This window comes from Asterias rubens, chromosome 2 (assembly GCF_902459465.1).
Source record: "Asterias rubens chromosome 2, eAstRub1.3, whole genome shotgun sequence".
NCBI lineage: Eukaryota > Metazoa > Echinodermata > Asteroidea > Forcipulatida > Asteriidae > Asterias > Asterias rubens.
This window is the reverse complement of record NC_047063.1, coordinates 1168925-1190548: the sequence shown is the minus strand read 5'-3', so window position 1 is coordinate 1190548 and position 21624 is coordinate 1168925. Positions and strand designations below refer to the sequence as shown.

Here is a 21624-nt window from a genome sequence, read left to right as displayed (position 1 = left end):
TTACCCTGATTCATGAAGGAATCCAATAGTTGTGTACAAAAAGAAAACTAGATTTATCAGATTTTAAAACTAAACTTTACTATCAGTCCATGGCTGCCTACAGCCCTCATAGAAATAGCCATTGCCATTTCAAAAATATGTAAACTAACTGTTTGAGTCGAGGCTGACAAAACGATCTGAAACTAGGAGCCAAGTTTTAGGAGGAATATTGAAATGATGGCATTTCCACCTCATGGCAACCCTTGAATTTAAAGGAGCTTCTGTGATTAGTATCATCAGCACTACAGAAGCAGATCAGAGCCGGATTTAAATTTGGATAAAATCATAAATTTCTCATCTCCAATTTCTTGGCAATAATCCAATCCATTTTTTAAATTCATTGTTTGCATTCCGTCTCCTTTACAGAGCTTGCAACTGACTATCAGTGACATTACAAACCAAAATACTTCCCTACCCAAAATATTCTTTGAGCTAGCTTTTATCAAAAATATACAAGACGCTACAGATGATTGCATGCATTGGAAAGAAAACTATTTTCATGTTCAACATCACTAAAAGATTCAATTATAACACAGGAATATACATGATAAATCCTAAAGGGTTAAAGGCAGCAGCACTAATTAAATTGAAGACGTCTATGATGTATTCATGTTTGGAAGAAATTATTGTAATAAGCAAATAATAACAAATTGGTAAAACAAAATACAAAATTTATGTACCTCACTTTGCATTTTTTTTTTTTTTTTACTACTTGGCTGTTGCACTCGAACTTGGTACTTGTTCTCGTACACGATGACCCAAGTACTCATACTTGAGAACTTATCAGCCATCTTATCAGTGCTTGGCAGGACTTGATGCTGGTCTGAAAAATACTTAACTACAACACTGCTTGGACATTATTGGACACAACACCAGCACCACCGGCAAGTCTATAAAACAAGAAGATGGTAGTAGGAATAATGCTGAAGGTGTGAACCTGAGGAAATGAATTAGCCAATTCGGAGTTGCTGCTGCGCATGCCTGTTACTGGCGACTACGCAATTTGTATATCTCCAATGACCTTTTGATAATACCAGCGGGTATTGTCAAAAGGTCACGGGAGAGCATTAAATTGCCTCTCCAGCCTCTCTGCAATAAGGTCAACAACTACAAACCACAGTGGCGTAAATGCAAGAGGCAATACTGATAACTTGATGCCATAACAAGTTTCATAAATGTTTGTTATCGTCCTAACTTCTTAGTGAATTGAACAAAGACAAATTGAATAGAGCGGGATTTGAACCTTGAACCTGTAACCTCCAGATTAACATGCCGGTGTTGGGGGATTTTGTGTGTCCCCCTTACAGTAAATTAACATGGGCTGGAAGTTGATTCAAAAGAGGGCACTATCAGACAAAATTTCTACACAATCCATCGTATGTGGGAAAGAATCTCTGGCCACACCGATGCTCTACCAACTGAACAATCTAGCTCTTATGTTGGCAGTCTCCCTATGTTGCCAATACTTTGTTCGGGGGTCCCAGTCAGAAGCCATTCAACCTATAACTGCCGTATCATAAGCAGGGATCACATCAAAATTACAAAACAACCTGGGAAGCAGCATTAAAAAACAATCTCCTGGTTCAGATTTGGAGCCAAGAAAGATTATTGGCAAACATTAAACTGGAAACCTCTACCATTTCCAAACAACCCTACTAGTATCTTTATATTACTGGACAAAATAATTACATAAGTCAAATTGGCATGATCATAAAAACACAGCATCATGAACTAAGATACTGTTCTGATACTGTAGCATACAACAAGAAGATAACAGTGCAGAGGAAATGGCTGTACCGTCATCATCACTCCATCTCTTCAAATCTACTTCTCATGACTTTCTTCACAGCGTCCCTGTAGGAATCACTTCCAGTCAGATCATAAGAGCCGCCCTTTGTCCCTAGCCCAGCACCTGCTTGTCTCTTGTGTACCTATCATACCCAAAAAACACCAACACAGATCCAGTTAGATTGTTGATTTTCAAATGCAATATCAATCAATCGATTTTTGTTACCTATCATACAAAAACAACAACACAGAGTAAAGTTTTATTATTGAAACTTCAAATGCCAAATCAATCAATCCATTTTGTTTCTATTAATTTATTTCCACTCGATACATAGCACAAGTAAAATTTGAAACTTGGCATGATATAGATAAAGTCAAGTAAAGCTTGCTCGTTAGTTGCATAAGAAAACACTAACACCCCTTCACAATTTTAGACAAAATGTGGCACACCGAAACCATGTAACATAGCAACACATGATGTAGTCTGAGTGTGGCATTGTGTCGAGAAACTTTCCATAACAAATTGTCTTAGGAGTTCAAATGGTGTGGCATTGTGCCAGACTTTATGCAAATTTAACTTGTACATGTCTAATAATTTTCTCCCCCAAGGTTTTGAGAGCTTACCTCAATAGGATCAGTGCGCCCCTGTTGTTTTTTGCCTAGTCCCGTTCCCTTGTTCCATCCCATCTTCTGCAACATTTGGTTTCCAATGTTGTCTTCCTTTAACCCTGCCTTAGTCGGCTGCTCGTACGGTCTGTCAACATTAAAGCCAGACAGTCACAGATATAAACATGGAATAGATCTGACGGGTCTCAAATTTTTTTTTGAAAGGGTAAGGCTGTTTTGCATTTTGCATTAACCAAGGGCCAGTCTCGAGACTACTGTCTAAGCTTTGGTGCAAACATTGTCTACATTTTACAAGTCGCATATTGAAAGTGCACTTTTTGAAAAATACTGATGGGAGCCCAAGCCAGAGCTCAAGCCAGCCATAAGCCAGAGCACAAGCCAGCCATAAGCCAAAGCCCTTGTTTAAAGAAAGGCCACTAGCTGTAATGCTTTGCCTCGTTTGATTTTAAGGACACAATCCCCATCCTTGTCCGGTTCCCAGTATACACACCACTTATGACAAGTGCTTATTCTTATCCACAAAAAGAGAACCCAGACTACATTTTTCTTTAAACCTCGGCTCAGTTCAGTTCAGAAACTTTTCATAACAAAGACCCAAAAAACAGAACCATGAAAATGGTCTCATCACATAGCTTGAAAATGTACAGTACATTAGACTTACATTGTGGGTTTGGGAGCACGGAATCTTTTCTTTGGTGGTTCAGCATCCACACCAAACTTTGATCTTCGTTCTTTAGCTCGATCCCGATACTGATACTGCAATCAAGATCAAATATCCAAATAATGAGTGCACCTTTCTTTAATAATCACAACAATGCCATGTATTAAATTGTTATAAATGTGTGCAGTCTATTGCAGGGTTTGGCCCATGACTTTTTCAGTGACTAGCTGGAGGGACCAGTTAGCTTAATACTTTTCTGAGTCCGCCAGTTTTTTTATGAGTCCAAATTTCATATTTCATAGGGATGCTTTTAACAATGAGCTAATCAGCCAGACCACATGGATAGAATTTTGACTGGTCCTTAGTGGAGGTGTTTAACTATAACTTGGCCAGCAGACAACTGCTGTGTGAGAACACTATATTATGACCATATTTTTAATTCTCATAAACGCTTGTCAAGAATTAATTAACTCTACAAGCTGATGTGTTTCATAAACTGGTCATGCTGTTACCTGTAACAATTTCATAGTGTTTACCAAACCCACTCCAATCCCTTCAATAGCAACTATAATAACAATTTGAAAAAACTTCGACTGTAGAGTGCAGGGGTCATGCATACCATCACATCAGAGTCTACAATGTCCAGTATTGTGCTACCATATGGGGTTTGACTTCGACTTGGGAAGTAAAGAAAGAGTTAATAACTGCCGAGGGGAGTTTCTTGTACTTACATCAGTCTCTGACCCGTCCATATCTGTTCCTGATTCCTGATGCTGCTGCTTCAGGCTGTCCAAGTTCTGTTTATGCAGCTCTGAGAACTGTTGATGCTTTACTAAGATCTCTTTGGACGGGAACTGCCTTTTGCACAGTAAGCATATGAGTTTGGACCAGTCCGTCAATCCATCAACTGAGGTACCATTATTGGTGGCAGCAGCGGGATTAATGGTGGCAAAAGTCGAGTTGGAGTCGGGCTCAGGATCGCTGTCGCTACCTCCACCATACGAGGCAACAATTGCTGACTGTAACATGTAAAATATAAACAGGCTTAAGCATCAGAAGATGGACTACTTATTGTTTTTATAAAATCATAAACGTAGACAACTTCTGTTTCACAATTTATAATGAACTCTGCACTTACGTCAGACATATTTCACGGGTTAGTGAGGGGTAGAGCCATGGAATTGGGCCCTACTCTGTGCCTGATTAAGAGGTCAGAGCTCAATACTGAAACCAATGCCTACCTTGGCAGATCCAGGACCAGGGTCACTTGTCTGATGCTGTAGAGCTTGCTGGACACTCACCTTGGTGTCAGCTGGATTGGCCTGAATTGGTAACAAAAACACATGGTACTCATTACAAATAATACATTTCAAGTTAAATTTTTATGATTATTATTGTTATCATTATTATTTCCAAGACCAAAATTAAACAAAATAAACACAATAATTAAAACAATCAAAATGCGGAGTGACAAGCAACGACAATGAAAAATGATAAAACAATACGACAGTTGACTAGAAGTGTAAGTAAAAGAGGGGCCACAAAATTTGTACACACGACAAGCTCCATCAAGTAAACGTAATAAAGATTAAATAATAATACAATACATGGGTCAGGGTTACACATGTCAAACAAATCATAGCCTTGCTCAAGGCATTCGCATTATTCGCTCCGAAAAGACGCCGCTGTAAACCCACCCGTATACCCTGTGCGTGGTGCGAGCGATCACACAGCATGACCCACCCATATACACACTGTCACATCGTCAAATACTGTGCACACAAGTCATCCGCACTCGTACCACTAACCGCATGCGGAGGCCGTCAGGACGACAGCCTTGTCGGGTCTGTAACTTCCGGGTTTAATGTGTTGCATTGAAAAATTTCCACAAGTGGAAAAAATTGGGGGGCTCTCGAATATGCTAGTATGCAGCCCATGAATATGTATATCTTTCATCAGACCTATCAGACAACACAGGATGTGAGGCAAATGAATTATTCATTTTGACGTCCAATCACGCACGCCTATCATGCTCGCTGAGCGTCCGTGGTGGTGGTGTGTGATGTAGACATGTCTCGTCTTTCGCGGGCATTATGGTAATGAGCTGACCGTGGGAACTCTTCGCTTATTATAGTAATGAGGTCAGTGGCTTCAACAAAGACCCTACAAGTCTGTCGGCCTGACGGCCTCCGCATGCAGATAGTGTACGGGGGCATCGTGTCATGCGATGTTACGCACAGTGAATACGGGTGGGTTTTTATACAGCGGCGGTCTTTTTTCGGAGTGAATAATTCGACTGCCTTGAGCAAGGCTAAACAAATCACTGCTACCTACATTTATGTAATATTGCACATGAAGTAAACAAAAGCAAGAACAAGGTAGAAACCAGGTAGAATACAACAAATATTATACAAAGACTGGATGCATATTATGAGTTTATGGTCGCAGAATATAATCACGAGTTGAAACTTGGACTATTCCATTTTACACTTAGGTGCATGGATAAATCACAAATAATATTCTGGGCTATATCAAAGTGGAATTACAAACAACAATCAGAGTAATTCAAGATCACTATTCTTTCATTTCATTTCATTTTATTGACATCACATTTCGTGGCCCACAGGCCAAATTTTGATGTGAATTACAATCTGTATACTGCTCTAGAATTGCAAAGGTCGTCGGTTCGAATCCCACCCGAGTAATATGCACTGAGTATACAGTGCTAACACACATCAATGTATGGGTAAAAACCAAAATTCTTTATCCCCGATGCAAGTTTAACATCTATTAAATCTGTATACTGATACTTTGATTCATCCAAGTTCTACCCTTCTCTCCCTTCTTCTGCCCCAACCAAACTAATATCTCTATTTATGTGCAATAGTTTTACTATTTTAGCAATATAGTAAAACTATTGCACATAAATAGAGATATTAGCTCTGGTGGGGCGGAAGAATTGAGAGAAGGGTTGAACCAGGATTAATCAAAGTCAGTAATTTTACCTTTTTCATGAGCATAGCAAACCCTGCATCAGCAGCACCAGCCACCCAGTCCCTGCCTTCCATTCCACCCATCGACTTCTTGAAAGAGTGCTTAGATGAATTCATACTCTTGGCCCATCGTGCCATGTCCTTCACAAGCTGAACGAAGGGAATCAAAAACTTGCTTTTAACAACTTCAGGTTGGTATTCCAAATATTTTCTGTGCCTCTGTCGGTGTGAATGATTAGCAACTTCTGCACCCATTGTGGGGTGTAATCACTGAGTGGTCTAGGGTGATGGACTCAAGTTCTAGATTTGAATCATGGCCTGGTCAATTGCCGCACTTGTGTCCTTGAGCAAGGCACTTTATCATAGTGGCTGGGCATTCTGTCTAAGGGGAATAGAAGTATTCTTAGTTGTTTAATGCCAATAAAACAAGATATAAGCACCAGCCTGTTGAGCCATATTGGTTGATGACAGACTATATTTCATTTGTATTTAAGCACTTGGCTGCTAGTGTTGAATAATACCTCTAAGGAGTTCAGATGGTTTTAGGAATAGGATAATGCCAGAGGCATGCATCAATTATTGGTAGGAATTTGTATCCCCTGAACGGCACATACAGCGAGGGTATTATGCGACTTAACCTTCACCTGTGACGTAACTCTATTGTTCTGCAATCCAGTGCTCCATAATTTTGCCGGATAGCGCAGTATGGTTAAATACATACTCGTCGTGCAAATTTTTCAAAATAACAGAAATGGAACAATAGCATGACGTCCCTGGTGGAGGTTAATAAGGGTTAAAGGGGTAGTTGAAGTGTGAAGACCCGTTCATACTTCCTGCGAATGCAATACAAATTTCGTTTTCACTGCGAATGTTTCGCAGGAGTTCAGCAGATTTCAATTGGAGCAAATTATTTGTTACAAATTTGTAATGTCAAACTTGTATTGCATTCACAGGAAGTATTAACTGGGCCTTAGGTGCTTAAAGATGCACATTATTATCATCTTGACGAGACTACAGTACCTTCTTGGCCATCTTGTTCTTGTCATTCTTATTATCCTTCTTAATATCCTTATCCTTTGTCTTGTCGTTTTTGTCACCCGCTGCCAACTCACTCTGCGCTGTGCCCTGGTCTGCTTCTGGTTTGAAGTCTGGCGCCAGTAGATATGTTGATGCTCCAGCATCCCAATATAAGTAGGACTGGGTATCGCTGTTGTAGTAATACTGCAATGAGAAGTGCAACTGTCATTAACAATGTATTCATATTGTCACTAAATATATAAATGTTCACATACTCAAAACACGTCTCAAAACATTTCTATTTCAGAAACAATAGCCTTCAAAGTTTTGCTTGTCTTAGGTTTTAGCAGAGTTCGTCATTATTGACAGACATGGCGCACTAGAAATGTTCAGTATTATTATTATTATCTTTGCGCATGGCTTAAGTATCAAGATAGTCATGGAAGGAAAACTTCACTTGAGATGTCTTTGCTTCAAACGCTAGTCTTTGAGAAATGAGTAAAACAATTAGTTTTGATCTCCGGACAAATTTTGGTGTTTGAAAACAGTGACAACATATCAGGCTGTTTTCATTGATTTCACGTGACTCCACTGACCGATTGAGCTTAAACTTTCACAGGTTTGCTATTTCCTGTCATGTATTGTTTTGTATTGGGTCACAAAAAGTGGGAATACTGGTCTTTGACATTTGCAAATATTTTCCACATGCTTTAACTAGATCTTTACTTTCCTGTATTCTCCTTGTATATGTTCTCAACAATGCACTACCCCAAAAAATTCCATAAAACATAAACAAGTTGACAGATTTTCAGTTAGTCAAAGTAAATGTCCTACCTGTGAATTAGCGTCGTAGTAGAGTCCAATAGTAGGGTCGTAGTAGAAGCCTGACTGCTCATCGTATTGATAGGTAGAAACATCAGGTGTCGGATAAGTGCGACCATCTTGGAAAAACTGCACTACGACCGGGGCATCTTGGGTCACTTCCTGCTTCCCAAACACATCAAAATGATCCTCATGAGCGGATTTTTAGAGGAAATATTTATCAAATTTATCGATATTGACAAGTTTTTGTGGAAATCTCACACTGCAAATCTAGGGATTCACGGGATAATGCCAATTGGTGTTGTTTAACTATTATGTTTTGAAATTTTGTGAAATGTTAACGAGGTTGATGTGATAATGCACTGATTTACAAGAATTTATGATCTAAATGAATTTGTCACTACATCCAAATTGTGACAAAATGATTGGCCAAATAACCTCTTTATAACACGGGCGCTGTAATAATAGGTCAGCAAAACAAAGAAACACAAGGCAGAGATAAGATTTAGGACTTCCTAATGTACTCTTCATCAAGCAGAACCTCTTTATAATAATGCTCATATACCAAGGGTCCACTCTATTCTATAAATCTTGTATGAATCTCTTCTGTTCCAACCTGTTTCCTCTTCTTCTTCTTCTTGACTGTGGCAGGGGCAGCCGTTGCAGGGGCAGCCGTTGCAGGGGCAGCCGTTCCGGAGATGGCTGCTCCATCTTTATTCTCCTCTGATGTCTTCTTAGATTGCTGCTCCTGTTCTTTCTTCTTCTCGGACCACCGTCTGGCCTGCTCAGCCAGCTTCTTCTGGTCGTCTTCAATGGCTGCTGCTGCTGCTGCAGCTGCTGACGCTGCAGCTGCTGCTGCAGTTGCTGCTGCAGGTGCAACAGCTACAACCTCAACCTGCTTCTTGACTTCTTCTTGTAGCTTGACTGTGGCCATGATCTGCTGCTGCAACTGCTGCTGCTGTGTATTAAAAACAAATACAAACAAGTAGAAAAGTCATAAGTGGTTTGAGACTAATGAAAAACAATTGTTTCATTTTTGCTGCATTCCTATGGGTGGTTCTATGGGTTCTATTGTCTTGAGAATCAGCACTACACGGGCAGTTTGGGGCCATTTAATGGCTGCCATGAATAGGAAAAAGCCTCACAAAAATTTTTACAAACCACGCACGAATTTTAACAATCAGGGTCATGTAGTGGGTGTGGCGAAATGACTAAAAACGTTTGTCCTGATGCACTGTATTGTCAGTCGCCCATGCTGTTTAATCAAAGCCATTTCTACTCCACATTGGATACCAAACTGTGTCTGGTTCTACCAACCTGAAGTTGCTGTTGTCTTGCTGCCTCAACCTGCTCTTGAGCCACTGCTGCTTTATCTGTTTGCAAGAAAAACACACATAATGTTTAGTCCAGTTACTAAATCCAACATCACACTAGAGTTTGAATGATTCAGGCTAGAGACCCCTTGCAATACGAGCAGCTTATCCCGGGTGTCAAAATCGTATACAAACATGCACAAAAGAGAGTTGATACCTAAAATTACGCACATTGTTCGGAGGCGTGTTCTGTATTGTGCAAGAAATCAATAGCTCCTCTTGCATAACGTGAAAGGCTACAGGTACGCTGAGGTCACGCGCACGTTTTTACGCACAGAGGATACCTTTTGTCCAATGATCTGTCTCCTTTTTGAGAGTGTGACGTCATATACAATGGATCTACAATCCCGGCCAAAATGCTTGGGCCACCCTTTCCTAACGTTGTATACAACGATTCCCTGTGCACTTCCCATTCACATTCAAAACATTTGTCCCCCGCCCCCCGCTCAATGTTGACTGTAACTCAGAACACAACTCAATACACAATCAGCAATTGGAACCAACATTGAAAGGGGGCAGGGGGGCCCAACGAGATATGGCCGGGATTGTAGATACCAACCCCCAACAACCCTGCTTGTTGCCTACCAGAAGTACCTCGTCCTAATGAAATTATGCCTGTCATAACGCTGTGTGTAGAATCAGGCTGGTCGTTATGTTGTTTGTGAACAACATTGTCTGTCATAGCATGTACATGTCTATCCAATGCGATCAATCATTGGGTTTGCAAAACCAGTGCCTGCCTTGATCCTCACAAATGAAGAAGGGACCAGTCTAGTTGAAGCATTGCAAGGCGATGAGATGCTAGGTAGGCAGGAAACTCACCAATAATTTTTATTTCAACAAAATACTTCAAGCTGTACCTTTTTTGTCATAGGCAACACACATAAAAGAAAACAGTACACTCATCGTTAATATAAGGGGTTCGTTTGCCAGCTTTCCCCTGGCACATCCCTGTTGACAGTTGCTGAACAGGGTATTGACAAGTTCAGCACAGAAGTAAACGTCATATCCTCTAAATTCTGGCACCCAGGCTGCCAGAAAGTAGGTTTAAATTCCAAATTTGTCACACATGGCACTCAAAATAAAGGTTATCTGTGTTACACAAGTCAAATGACAAGGATGTGTGTATGTGTGGTATATAATATTTATGATTACTTACATTGGTCTCTGTCAGAAGGAATAACAACTGCAGTCTGCCCTGCCGGGGCGATGGCAGTATTGGCACTAACCAGAAGGACTTGGGTTGGATATGTCAACTGGGCTGGTATCGTAGCATTTGTTTGTACTACATACTGCTGGTAGGCATAAGGAGTCTGCTGGGCACCAGTGGTCAGACGGACAGGGTCGAGGGTAGCATGTTGGAAGTATGACAGCGCGGCAGTCGAGGCAACTGTGGGTGGAGTGGTGATGGGTTTCTCCCTCTCAGGGCTGCCATACTACATGTAAAGAACGGAATCATAAACTCATTCTACATACAGTCAATTCATAACAAGCACTATACTGGTGAGAACTTATCAGGCCTTGAATTTCGCTCTTGAGGGGTTAGCAATGTATTATTCATAAATATGGATGAAAAAATGGTGAACAAACTCACAAATTGCAGTGAAATGCCACTGAGCAATTTGTGAGTTTGTTCTCCATTTTTTAATCCACATTGGAATTGGTAAAATGAACATCCATACTGAAGGCATTTCCACCTTATGGAAAACCCTGGAGTTATATCTTTAAAGAAACAGTGCCCTCTGTGCTTAAGAAGTAGATCAAAGACCATGATTTATCTCTCTCTGAGGAAAATCAAAGCGTTTTTTTTCACCAGACATTAAAGGTATAAATTCTGGCAATATTTTAAAGTTTCTTTTCACTGCACATAATATTTCCTGTTCATCATCTTTGACAAATGAAAAAGTTTGTGCTAGACTAGTGAGAAGCTAATGACTACTTACAGAAGCTGGCCACTGGGGTTCAGCGACTACTGGGGCAGCCACCTCAGGTCTCTCTGGAATGTTCTGCTTACAAAAATGTACGGACACTGACCACGGGAAGAAAGAATAAAACAAGAGACACTTTAAACATTGTAAATTAAATCACAGTCAACTTTTGGGGAAATAAAGAAAAACAGGATTTAAACCTGTAACCAACCTGCTCTACCAACTAGCTGTCTAACCCAGATTAAATCCTGACAGTTAACATTGCCTCTTTCAATGGGGGCATGGAGATTATAGGCACTGGACACTATTGGTAATTACTTACTTGGTAACAAGCAATGGAGAGCTGTTGATAGTATAACAACAAAAATTGAGAAACGGTACCCTCTGAAATAACGTAGTTTTGGGGTAAGAGGTAATTTCTCACCAAAAATAATAAAAGACTTCAGGCCTGAAGCCTTTTATTATCCATCTGAGAGCACAGCTTTTTTTTCTTTCATTATTCTCTTGCAACTTCGATGACTGATTTGAGCCCAAATTTTCACAGATCTGTTATTTTATACATATGTTGGGATACACCAAGTGAGAATAATGGTCTTTGACAATTACCAAATGTGTCCAATGCCTTTAAAGCATCCAACCTCCTTTTCCAATCGTTATCACAATGCTTACCCTGTTTTCCATCTATCTGAAATGGTGGTTGCATGGAGGCCAATATATTCATGAGATGAGTGGCCGTTTCAACAGTATCCATCTCTACGTAGCAATAACCACGTGATGTGCGCGTGATCGAATCCCGCGCTATGCTGATGTTCATCTTGGCTGAGGACGTGTACTCCAAGACTTTGGTGACGGTTTCTTCCGTTGTCAGAGCATCCAGGCCCATTAGAATCAAAACTGAAAGGAAAACAGGAGCACTCATGATACACAACGACAAAGCATTAGAGAAAGAATTAGAAAGAAATACAATAGGGACCCTTTCCAGAGCAGAATTGTTAAAAGTTGTTTACAAAAACAATTCATTCAAATCTTACCGTTAGATGCTACCTGGCCTATTTCACTGTAGCGTTCCGAATCTTTAAGAAAAACAAATCAAAAAGCATATTAAATGAAAAGGACAAACCAAAATTTACAAATATTGAATAACAAGGATTAATATAAAAGGGTTACAAGAAGTTTTACAAGTGATCATTAGAGGTGAATGTTTAGAAATCTAGTTTGCATATGATGGTTTCAAGAAATAAACACTGCTTTCCTTAAATTATTAAGAGCTCTTTGCACTTCTCAGAACTAAAGTTCGAAATAAGACTAAAAAATGAAAATAAAGTTATACAAAAATACACTATCCGAGCTTGTTAAGTTCTTTTACATCTGTTAGGTTCTTTTACACAACAAAAGGGACAAATGGTTTTACATCCAATCCAAAGGACGCAGCAAATTTTGACAAGTTACTTGCTCAAATGCATAAGTGCCATGGCAGGAGTTCACTCTGACAAAACTAGAACTAGGCACTAGTGTGTTGGACTACATAATAATAATAATAATAAATCAATCTTATAAAGCGCTGTTATCAAAAAAAAACTATTCACTGCGCTAAAATATGACCAAGGGAAAAGTTATGTGTAAGCTAGACTGAAGAGGTAAGTTTTGAGTTTAGATTTGAATGAAAAAATGTCAGGTTGTGATCTAAGGGTGAGAGGCAAGCCGTTCCACAGGCGGGGGGCTGCAACCGAGAAACTTCTATCCCCATAAGCTTTCAACCTGGAAGGTGGAACGGCAAGCAAGTTGGCATCACTTGACCTTAGTTGGACAAACAAATCTCAGACTCTGCAGTCGAACAAACAATGCTTATCCACAGTTATCATCAAACACACCCAGTTTGTATCTTGATTTGGTAATTAACCTAGTAGTCAGCTCCGTAAAACTCCAGTCACAAGTTAACACGATTCTTACCATCTTTGCTGATGCTACACTTGAAGCAATATTCTCTCCTCTTGAAGTTATGTGCACCACACTACACAGAAAGAAACAATCAATGCAAATAAAACACAACAAATTACAACATCTGTGTTACACACGCACAGAAAGAAGATGTCATACATAAATGTCAATCAGTGCTTTCCAAAGCTCAATGATGCTGAACTAGAGAAGTATGGCATTATAGTAAAACAAATCTAGCAAGGTTTATTTTGGGTGAACAATCGATATTAGCTCCCAGTTGTAGGAAGTTGACAAACTACCTCCCTTGGTTTCAGACTGTCCACCTTTACATCATATCTTTAGCTGACACTGCAAACTGCTCAAAGACACTGGACACAATTGGTCTTCTCACTTGGTGTATCTCAACATATGCTTAAAATAACAACATCGAAGTTGTGAAATAATAATGAAAGAAAAACACCCTTGTCACACGCAGACTTTGTGTGCTTTCAGATGCTTGATTTTGAGACTTCAAAATCTAAATAAGAGGTCTTGAAATCAAATGCTTTGAAAAATACTTCTTTCTCAAGAACTACGCTACTTCAGAGCAAGCTGTTTCTCACAATGTTTTATACTATATCAACAGTTCCCAATTACTTGTTACCAAGTAAGGTTTTATGCTATTAACTATTTTGAGTAATTATCAATAGTGTCCACTGCCTTCAAAAACTGAAAGGACCTATGGTATAAATGTACAAAATAGTTAAAGGCCTGACGTTTCCACACTAGCAGTCTTTCTCATAGAGAAAGCCTTTGAAAAGACTCTGCTGGGGTTAAAATGTCAGGACGTCAACTTTGTTTATTTCCAAAGAGATAAATACCTGAGAGCAGAACCAGTCTTCTTCTCTATCTTTATTGGAGCTGAAGACAAGCTGAGTTTCCTGTCCACCAAGAACAACGAGGCCCTGTCAGATGGTAAAGCACAAGTATCCTAGTTAGTGACCAGACTAAGACAAAAAGTTCACCCTTGGCACACTGGCTAGAAAATAATCTGTCCAATAGACCACTATCACCGTTCCACCATCTGTCTGTACTCCTACTTATGCATCACTCCTGTTGTAATGATTACACATAGGGTACCAGGCTAAAATGGCAACATAATGATAACAGTCTATTGGGACACCTACTGGTGCATGACCTTGGAAAATGAAAACGGAAAAAACCTCAAGAGGGGAAACAAAGATCGCGTGCAACAGCACTTGTCCATTTTCTGCAATAACTGCATTCTGGATAACTGCAAAGATATAACATGTTCTGAAAATGATGAAAGAGGGCCGCATGGCAAAGGACGCAGGCCGGCAGACATTACAGTAGTCAAGTCGCAAAAATGCTGCTGCGAAAGCTGCTTATTTGTGGAACTGGAACCCTTATGCTCAAACACACAATGTGTTAACGCACATGTATAGCCCTTTAACGAAAAACAGATTCTACACAAGTGTCACAGCCATTTCTACAAGAGGACAGTCAGTTTAAAACTGTTGTGAACCACTTGCTTCACTGCATGTTGTTTATAGCAGCATGTCATCAACGTTCTTCAGCCTACTTCTACATCTGGGAGCAGAGTTTGAGTGTCTTTTTTATTCTCTGTTCGTATGGACTGTCAACACATATTTGTACACAACTACCAAAACCAACTTCTGAAACACACTACAAAATTTCCTAGATTAAAATTTGCTAATTTTCAACAATTCAATTTAAGTCAATTGAGTTGTATTACTAACTAAAAAAGGATAGGGACTGTGTGTAGCTTGTGAAGAAATGTGTTAACACATTACTCAACGCTTAAAGAATTACTAAGATCTTAACTCGGCAAACTGAGTTTAGAAGCCTGATCGTTTAACAATTCAACGGCTTGTTTTACATTCTTCAAGAAGACTAATAACAAAGTCTAGTCGTGGGCTTTAAAACAGTTTGACACTATCCTACAGTGGTGAATTCTGTGTGCATTTACTGTTAGTTTAATAGAACTGCTTTTGAAAAGTAGACAATATTAAGCTGGTAACAAACTTGCAAACTGGTACATCATAACATAGTTTTTGCAGTCTTAGTATTTTGGCTGGTAACCGTATTTTGTATGCTTAGCTCAGCTTGTTTCAGTGCTTAAGTAGCTTTACGAAATTGGGCACAGATGTAGTTCAGTTGCATGTATGTTCAATTCTGATGAACCTGAATGTTTTTCCCACCCAAACCATACCTGGGATTGTAGACACAATCCCACGTGATTGACTAAGTTCTGGAATAATTCTGAACAAATAAATATATAAGACGTCTCTTCACCTTAGACGATTATGGAGAGACAGATGTTCATCTCTACCAAGGTAATCTTTTTTTTTTTGAGGGACGGACTTCCCAAAAAAAATGTCTTTCCAGGGGTAGGGACTGACTATATATATATTTTTAAAAACACGGAATGTGGCTAGTTTCTGAATAATTGTGACAGCTTCTGTTCACTTTAAGGGGGGGGGGGGGAAAGGACCTGCAAACCTCACAGTTACAAGCCCACAGTCGTACATCCACGTATCCGCACACAGCTTGCATTGAGATGTGAATGACTTTCTGTGTATAGTGAAGCCGATGCCTGAATAACATTCAGGAGGGAAGGAGGGACTTGATTCTCAAAAAAGGGGGTGTTTTACAGACATGCAGGAAAATACACGGAACCTGGTTCTCCTCCATCCATCGCTGGGCGTCAGGCAGGAACTGAAACTCCACAAAGGCAAAGCCCCTGGAGGCACCTAGAGGCGAGGCACAATAACATTCAGAACATCGGGTGTTAACAAGCAAAACATGGGTGTTCTTAGTATCAAACACAATAGCCAACCATTGGGTAGTATACGGTGTTCATGGCTAGGCAAGCGCTCTGTTGTGTTTGCTAAGTGAGTCAATGGAGCAGGGTGGGGGGTTTTGTTTAGTTCAAGATGTTCGCAAACCCTGCCACGACTGTTTCTTTGACTATCAAAATTTGAAATAGAAAAACGGATTTTAAATTGAATTCAAGTCTCTTTCTTATGACTATTTCTGATATCCAAATGGTATAATTGAGTAATCGGAGAAAAACTGAAAATCAAAACGTAACGATAATGGCAGGCTGCGATCTTTGAGACAATCTTCCATTCACCGTCTAGAAGTTCATGATGAGCTAAAGGCTCAATTTTCTATAAAGTAAACATTACTTTGAAATGATAGATTTAACATATTTATACAAATCATTAAAAATAGTAAATAAATTTCATCAAAATGTTCAAACTAATCTGGTTTACTAGATTAACTTACCTGGTTGGATCTTTATCAAAACAAATATGTGTGGCTGGGATCTCAAGTGATTAACACTTTTTAATAGCGCACACGCATTTCTTTATCAATGGAATGTTAAGTGACAGCAGACTTAGCAGGTAAATTTCAATAGTTTTGGCTGTTCTGAGCACCAAACATCACCAAGAACAACAAATTTACCTGGTAAGTCTGCTGCTACCTTAAGTCAAAAAAAGTCTCCCATTAACACTAGCAAAACAACATAATTCTATGATAGTAATAAAATCTGAAGAAAACAAATGCTGTAAAAACAAAATGAGCTTTCTTTTGAAATAACTAAACCTGTTATTTGAAATTACTAAACCAACAGTCCCTGCCGGTGAATGGAAGATGTGTAGCTTTTGACCATAATTGGTTTTAAAAAAAAAAGACGAGCAGAAATTGGGAGGGACGCTGAAAAAAATGCTTAGCCATGACGTCCTTTTTCTCTGGGAAAAAAAACAAGGATGGGGAAATTAAATTCCCCTTCCACACATTTTATATTCTCACCTGTGTCTCTGTGCTTGACCAAGCGGACATCTTTGATTGGAGCACCGAACATCTGTAAAATGGTCCGGATCTACAAATAAAATATGGACACAAAGATAGAATCTATCAACACAATAAAGCTTTGGAAGGTTGTGATTTTAGAAAAGAAAATGTTTGAGATATATTAATTCCAATGGTAGTACGTCTCTGTAACAATAGGCGACAACTGACTTCCCAAGATTTATTAATCTTTGACATGGAAAACACTGTCAATATGGGCACGGACTTTAATTTTATCTTTGAGAGGGCAAGGCCATTTTCATTTTGAAAAGGGCACTTTCATTGGAAAATCTTACAGTCTATGGGAAACTTTTAAATGGGCATTAAGGCCAAGACTGTGACCCCCTTAAAATTCCGGGCCTGTGGGCAGAAATACAACCATTCAAGGACATAACATATTTGAGTGTTTGATGTTTCAAAATCTGCTTTCGTTTTTTTGCTCACATACTGAAAATGTTGTGCATCTTTCAGGGTAGTAAAAATGCTTCCGAGTGAAAAAGAAAATGGGGGAGCCAAAAAAAAAAAAAAGAGGATTGTAGACCCATGTGCAAATATATATTTCTCCCAGTTTGACCGGATTTAATTGATGCATTCTTTGGACACAAGAAAGTTCCCAGCAAGACTTAAGCCCGTTTTATACTCCCTGCGCCTGGGAATGCGATACAAATTTTGGCGTCACAATTTCACAGCAAATAGTTCGCAACTCCTGCAAAAAATTTGCTGTGAAAATTAGGTCAAAATTAGTTTTGAAAATGCATAGGTATTTGCAGGAAGTATGAACCGGGTTTTACAGTTAAGGGTTGTGTACTTACATCATGGTCAGTAACTAAACTATTTAGACCCTTCAGCATGACTGTCCGACTTGGTTTCTCCTTCTTGGACGATCCTCCACGCTCCCTGCTCTCTCCATATCTATCATCATCATCTGCTCGGTTGCCGTTTCTCTCAATGCGTCTGCGACCCCTTCTTTCATCCCCTCTCTCACTGTGTCTCTCACTATGTCTGTCACTGTGTCTGTCACTGTATCTGTCGTTCTCATCGTATCTCTCATCATATCTGCTGCGGTAAGATCTGTCTTCGCTTCTTGAGTACCTCCCGGATTCCTCTTCATATCTATCTTCAAACCTACTGTTAGGTATTCTGTCTTCATAATTCTCTTCGCGTCTGGAGCTCTGGGGAGATAAATTTCACATGAGGTAAATCTGTTTTCACACACATAAGTTTTTACGAAACCATAATTGAAGGCCTGGAAAACTCGTTTTAAAAGCGTCCATGGGATTTTGTCGGTAGACATGCCCAAAATATGTGTCACTAGAACTTAACATGCTACGATACGCAACGGTGGATGGTACTGGGTATATTTTCAAAAATGTGCATAATACTCCAACATGGCTACCTCCTGCATCTCTAAGAAAATGTGATGTCAATTAGAAGGCTCTAAACAACAACCTTTATCAAGTGGTGCATTTTGTTGCATTTGGCAAGTTAAGGGCTAGATATAAATCATGAAATCCAATATTTACTTCTTGTTCTCTGCAATCTCTCCTTTCAGCATTGTCATAGTTTCCTGAATGCTGCTTCACTCGATCATCTATGTCATTAAATCGACTCGGTCTGGAGCGATGTCGTCGCCGGTCTCTGGCTTGATTTCTTTCCCAGCTGTAGTCTTGCCCTCTGCGATATAAAACACCAGTGATATATTTAATCGTAGTGGAATAATCATAATGAAACACCAGACTTTGACAAACCTCAGCAACTCTTAGATAACAGCAAGCAAGCACTTGGCAAATCAAGCTTTTACGGTCGAGCGTCAACCATTATATATATAAATACGAATGGCGAACATTTCCTTTCGTTACTATATGCGGGTTGAGGGGGTTGCGGGTTGTTTGTTTACAATAAAACCCGCCATTCACGCATAAAGCGCCCACACACTGCTGCACGGGTTTGTAACACCCCTCTCACAGAATGGTTTAGTCCAATTTGGTGGTGGCTTGGCAGTTCGGCAAGTAGGCTGGTGTACAGCGCTTGGTGGTCGAGTGACCAAAAGATAAAGCGTTGAGCATTATTGAGAAGTCAAAAGACGTGCGATGCGGCAGGAAAAAAAGTGAGTACCGAGTAGAAAATTTCCTTTTTTGAAAAAATTATTGAACGTAACTCAACAAAAGGGAAATACAAGCATTATGAATGTATATTGAGTAGAATGGGGAATGCTTTAGGTGTACAGTACAACAGGAAACTTCAGTTCTGGCTGGCTAACGGTCGCAAAACTTTCACCCATCAACGCCGATTTGAAAAACGTATAGCGTTAAAAAAGCCCTAAATATGTGACCCCTATAATAAGGCTCACAGGGGAGCCTTATAGTTTCTAGAAGTACTCGCCGACTTGCCGTCAACTCATTTTCATGCCGTCAACTCATTAAATTTACATGAAAAATCTATAAAAGGGGCACGGAAGTGTTAAGTCTGGGCTAAACTACATATTTCTCATGATTTTCGGTAAAAATTCATTCACAAAAACGACTTTGAGTTGATAAAAAAAAGTACCAATCATTGACATCTTGGGCCAAGACTAATCAATGTTAAAAAGCAAGAAGATGGCGGCCGACGGTTTTGCTGCTTCGAGATAATTTTTTCACAAGAATAAAACTCAATTTTTAACTCCGAAATATGACCTAAAACTTTGAGCTGATACTTTACAGTTCTATGCTTCTTATGTGGATTTTAAATGTATGTTGGCTGAGTTGATTTTAAATGTATGTTGGCTGATTTGACGGCGAGTTGACGGCAAAAGTGAGTTGACGGCGAGTTGACGGCAAGCAACACACAAAAACTAAAAAGGAAAAACTACTAACTACCTAATCAATACAAAAATAAATGGTAAACTTTACACACAAATTTCTAATTATTTACCGATCTCTTCTGTTATCAACCTGCTCCCCTGCCATCTCTCGTTGTTGAGCTAGATACTGATTTATTTCCAGCTCCATATTGAAAGGAAAAAGTGGCAAAATGCCCAATTTTATTAAGTCAAACTTTTAACAATCGTCACCTCATCATCGTCGAAAAGTGGCTAAAAATATGTAAGTACGCGTGCGCGCGCATGTGTCATTGTGCGATCACATTAAAAAAAAAAGTTCGTCGTCGCACATTACTATTATTCGAAACAAAAAGGATGCCTATAATAATATATATATAAATTAAACGACATGAATTGCATACAATCAACAAATGTAACGCAGGTATATTACTACAAAGTTATGGTAACAAAAATATTATGAAAAGTTACTGACATGCGCAAAAGTTGCCCATTTATTTATTTCAATGCTTCTTTAAAAGCTTCGTTGTAGAAATACGAGTAACAATTTTTCTTTTTACCTAAACATTCCATCGACCCCCGCGCTCTAAGTCATACCTACGGTGCAACATGCTCACAAGAGTGGACATCTGGGGACGAGCAAATATCCATGAGAACGAGATTAGTTGCATGATTGACAGGCCGGGTGAGGGCGCTCGACTAGTTCGCCGTTAATTTTTCTTCAAGCGAAATAAATATTGCATGGTTGACACAATGAGGCCGGTGAGGGGGCTCGACTAGTTCACCGTTAATTTTCTTTCTATCAGATATGTGTGTGTGCTGTATTCATGGCTGTATTACATATGCATGCACTATGTTAATTTTAGAAACTTGGGATTTGTGTTGGTTGAATCAATAATACTATAAATTCTTTGGTTGAATCAGTGACATGGTCCCAAATCACAAGCATGTTCTAAGAAAGAGTTAAGGCCTCAAAATTCTTTACAAAAGGTGCCCATTTATTTTTTCAATGCTTGTTGTTCAACGCTTCAAAAAATTATTGTAGAAATACGAGTAATCTTTTTGCCTAAACATTCCATTGACTACGCGCTCTGAATCATACTTGCAAATAGTGCAACACACAAGAGTGGACCTCTCTGGGCATGTGGGAACGAGCAAATATCTGTGAGAATTAGATTAATTGCATGATTGACGACCTGGGTGAGGGCGCTCGATTAGTTCACCGTTAAAATTGTTCTTCAAGCGAGATAAATGGGTGCGTTCGCTAAGCTTCCCTGGGTCGACCATGCAGAGCTCACTCGGGGCGAGCCCCCAACGAGCTAATTGAACGGTCACTGACATTCGCCCTCTCGTGGTGACGGCATGCATCTCAAGTCACCCCCAAGTGACCCGCTCCACAAGCAGGGCACTGGGGGCCCTGACCCGGTTGAGCCCCGTCAACTGGTCAAAGCTATTCCAACGTACCGAGGTCGACCCAGGGAAGCTAAAGAAACGCACCCAATATAGCCTGAGCGTCTGACGCCATTCTTCGAGGCTGGGATAATGCCAGAGACCCGTGTGGCGGTTTCAACTTTCCGCCGTGTTCGGTTTTCTGAATGACGAAATACGGTAACATTACGCCATGCGACGCCTGCGCACAGCAAGTACGAAAGAAGTCAATTAATGTTATGCTTTACTACCGAGTCCCGGACAACTGAACACGACAGAAGACTGAAACCGCCACACAGGCATAAATAACCAC

The 21624-nt window shown here is 39.8% G+C and overlaps 1 protein-coding gene across 4 annotated transcripts; it reads right to left on the bottom strand.

Moving 5' to 3' along the window:
* Positions 1-772: 772 nt before the first annotated feature.
* Positions 773-20124, bottom strand: LOC117307014 (RNA-binding protein 5-B-like). Of its 4 annotated transcripts, none has more exons than XM_033791639.1 (21): positions 19979-20124; positions 18589-18739; positions 17878-18237; positions 17027-17096; positions 15887-15960; positions 14047-14130; positions 13199-13259; positions 12280-12321; positions 11918-12142; positions 11264-11349; positions 10480-10756; positions 9265-9320; positions 8564-8905; positions 7960-8112; positions 7129-7329; positions 6121-6258; positions 4357-4437; positions 3847-4134; positions 3116-3210; positions 2452-2581; positions 773-1970 (listed from the first exon to the last, which is right to left on the bottom strand). In XM_033791639.1, the coding sequence occupies exons 1-21, from the start codon at positions 20053-20055 to the stop codon at positions 1845-1847; spliced, it is 3117 nt and encodes a 1038-aa protein (XP_033647530.1). In that variant the 5' UTR covers positions 20056-20124; the 3' UTR covers positions 773-1844. The 4 variants fall into 4 exon arrangements, with proteins under 4 accessions (XP_033647530.1, XP_033647531.1, XP_033647533.1 ...); XM_033791640.1 differs by having other exon boundaries at positions 7960-8109; XM_033791642.1 differs by having other exon boundaries at positions 8564-8902.
* Positions 20125-21624: the final 1500 nt, after the last annotated feature.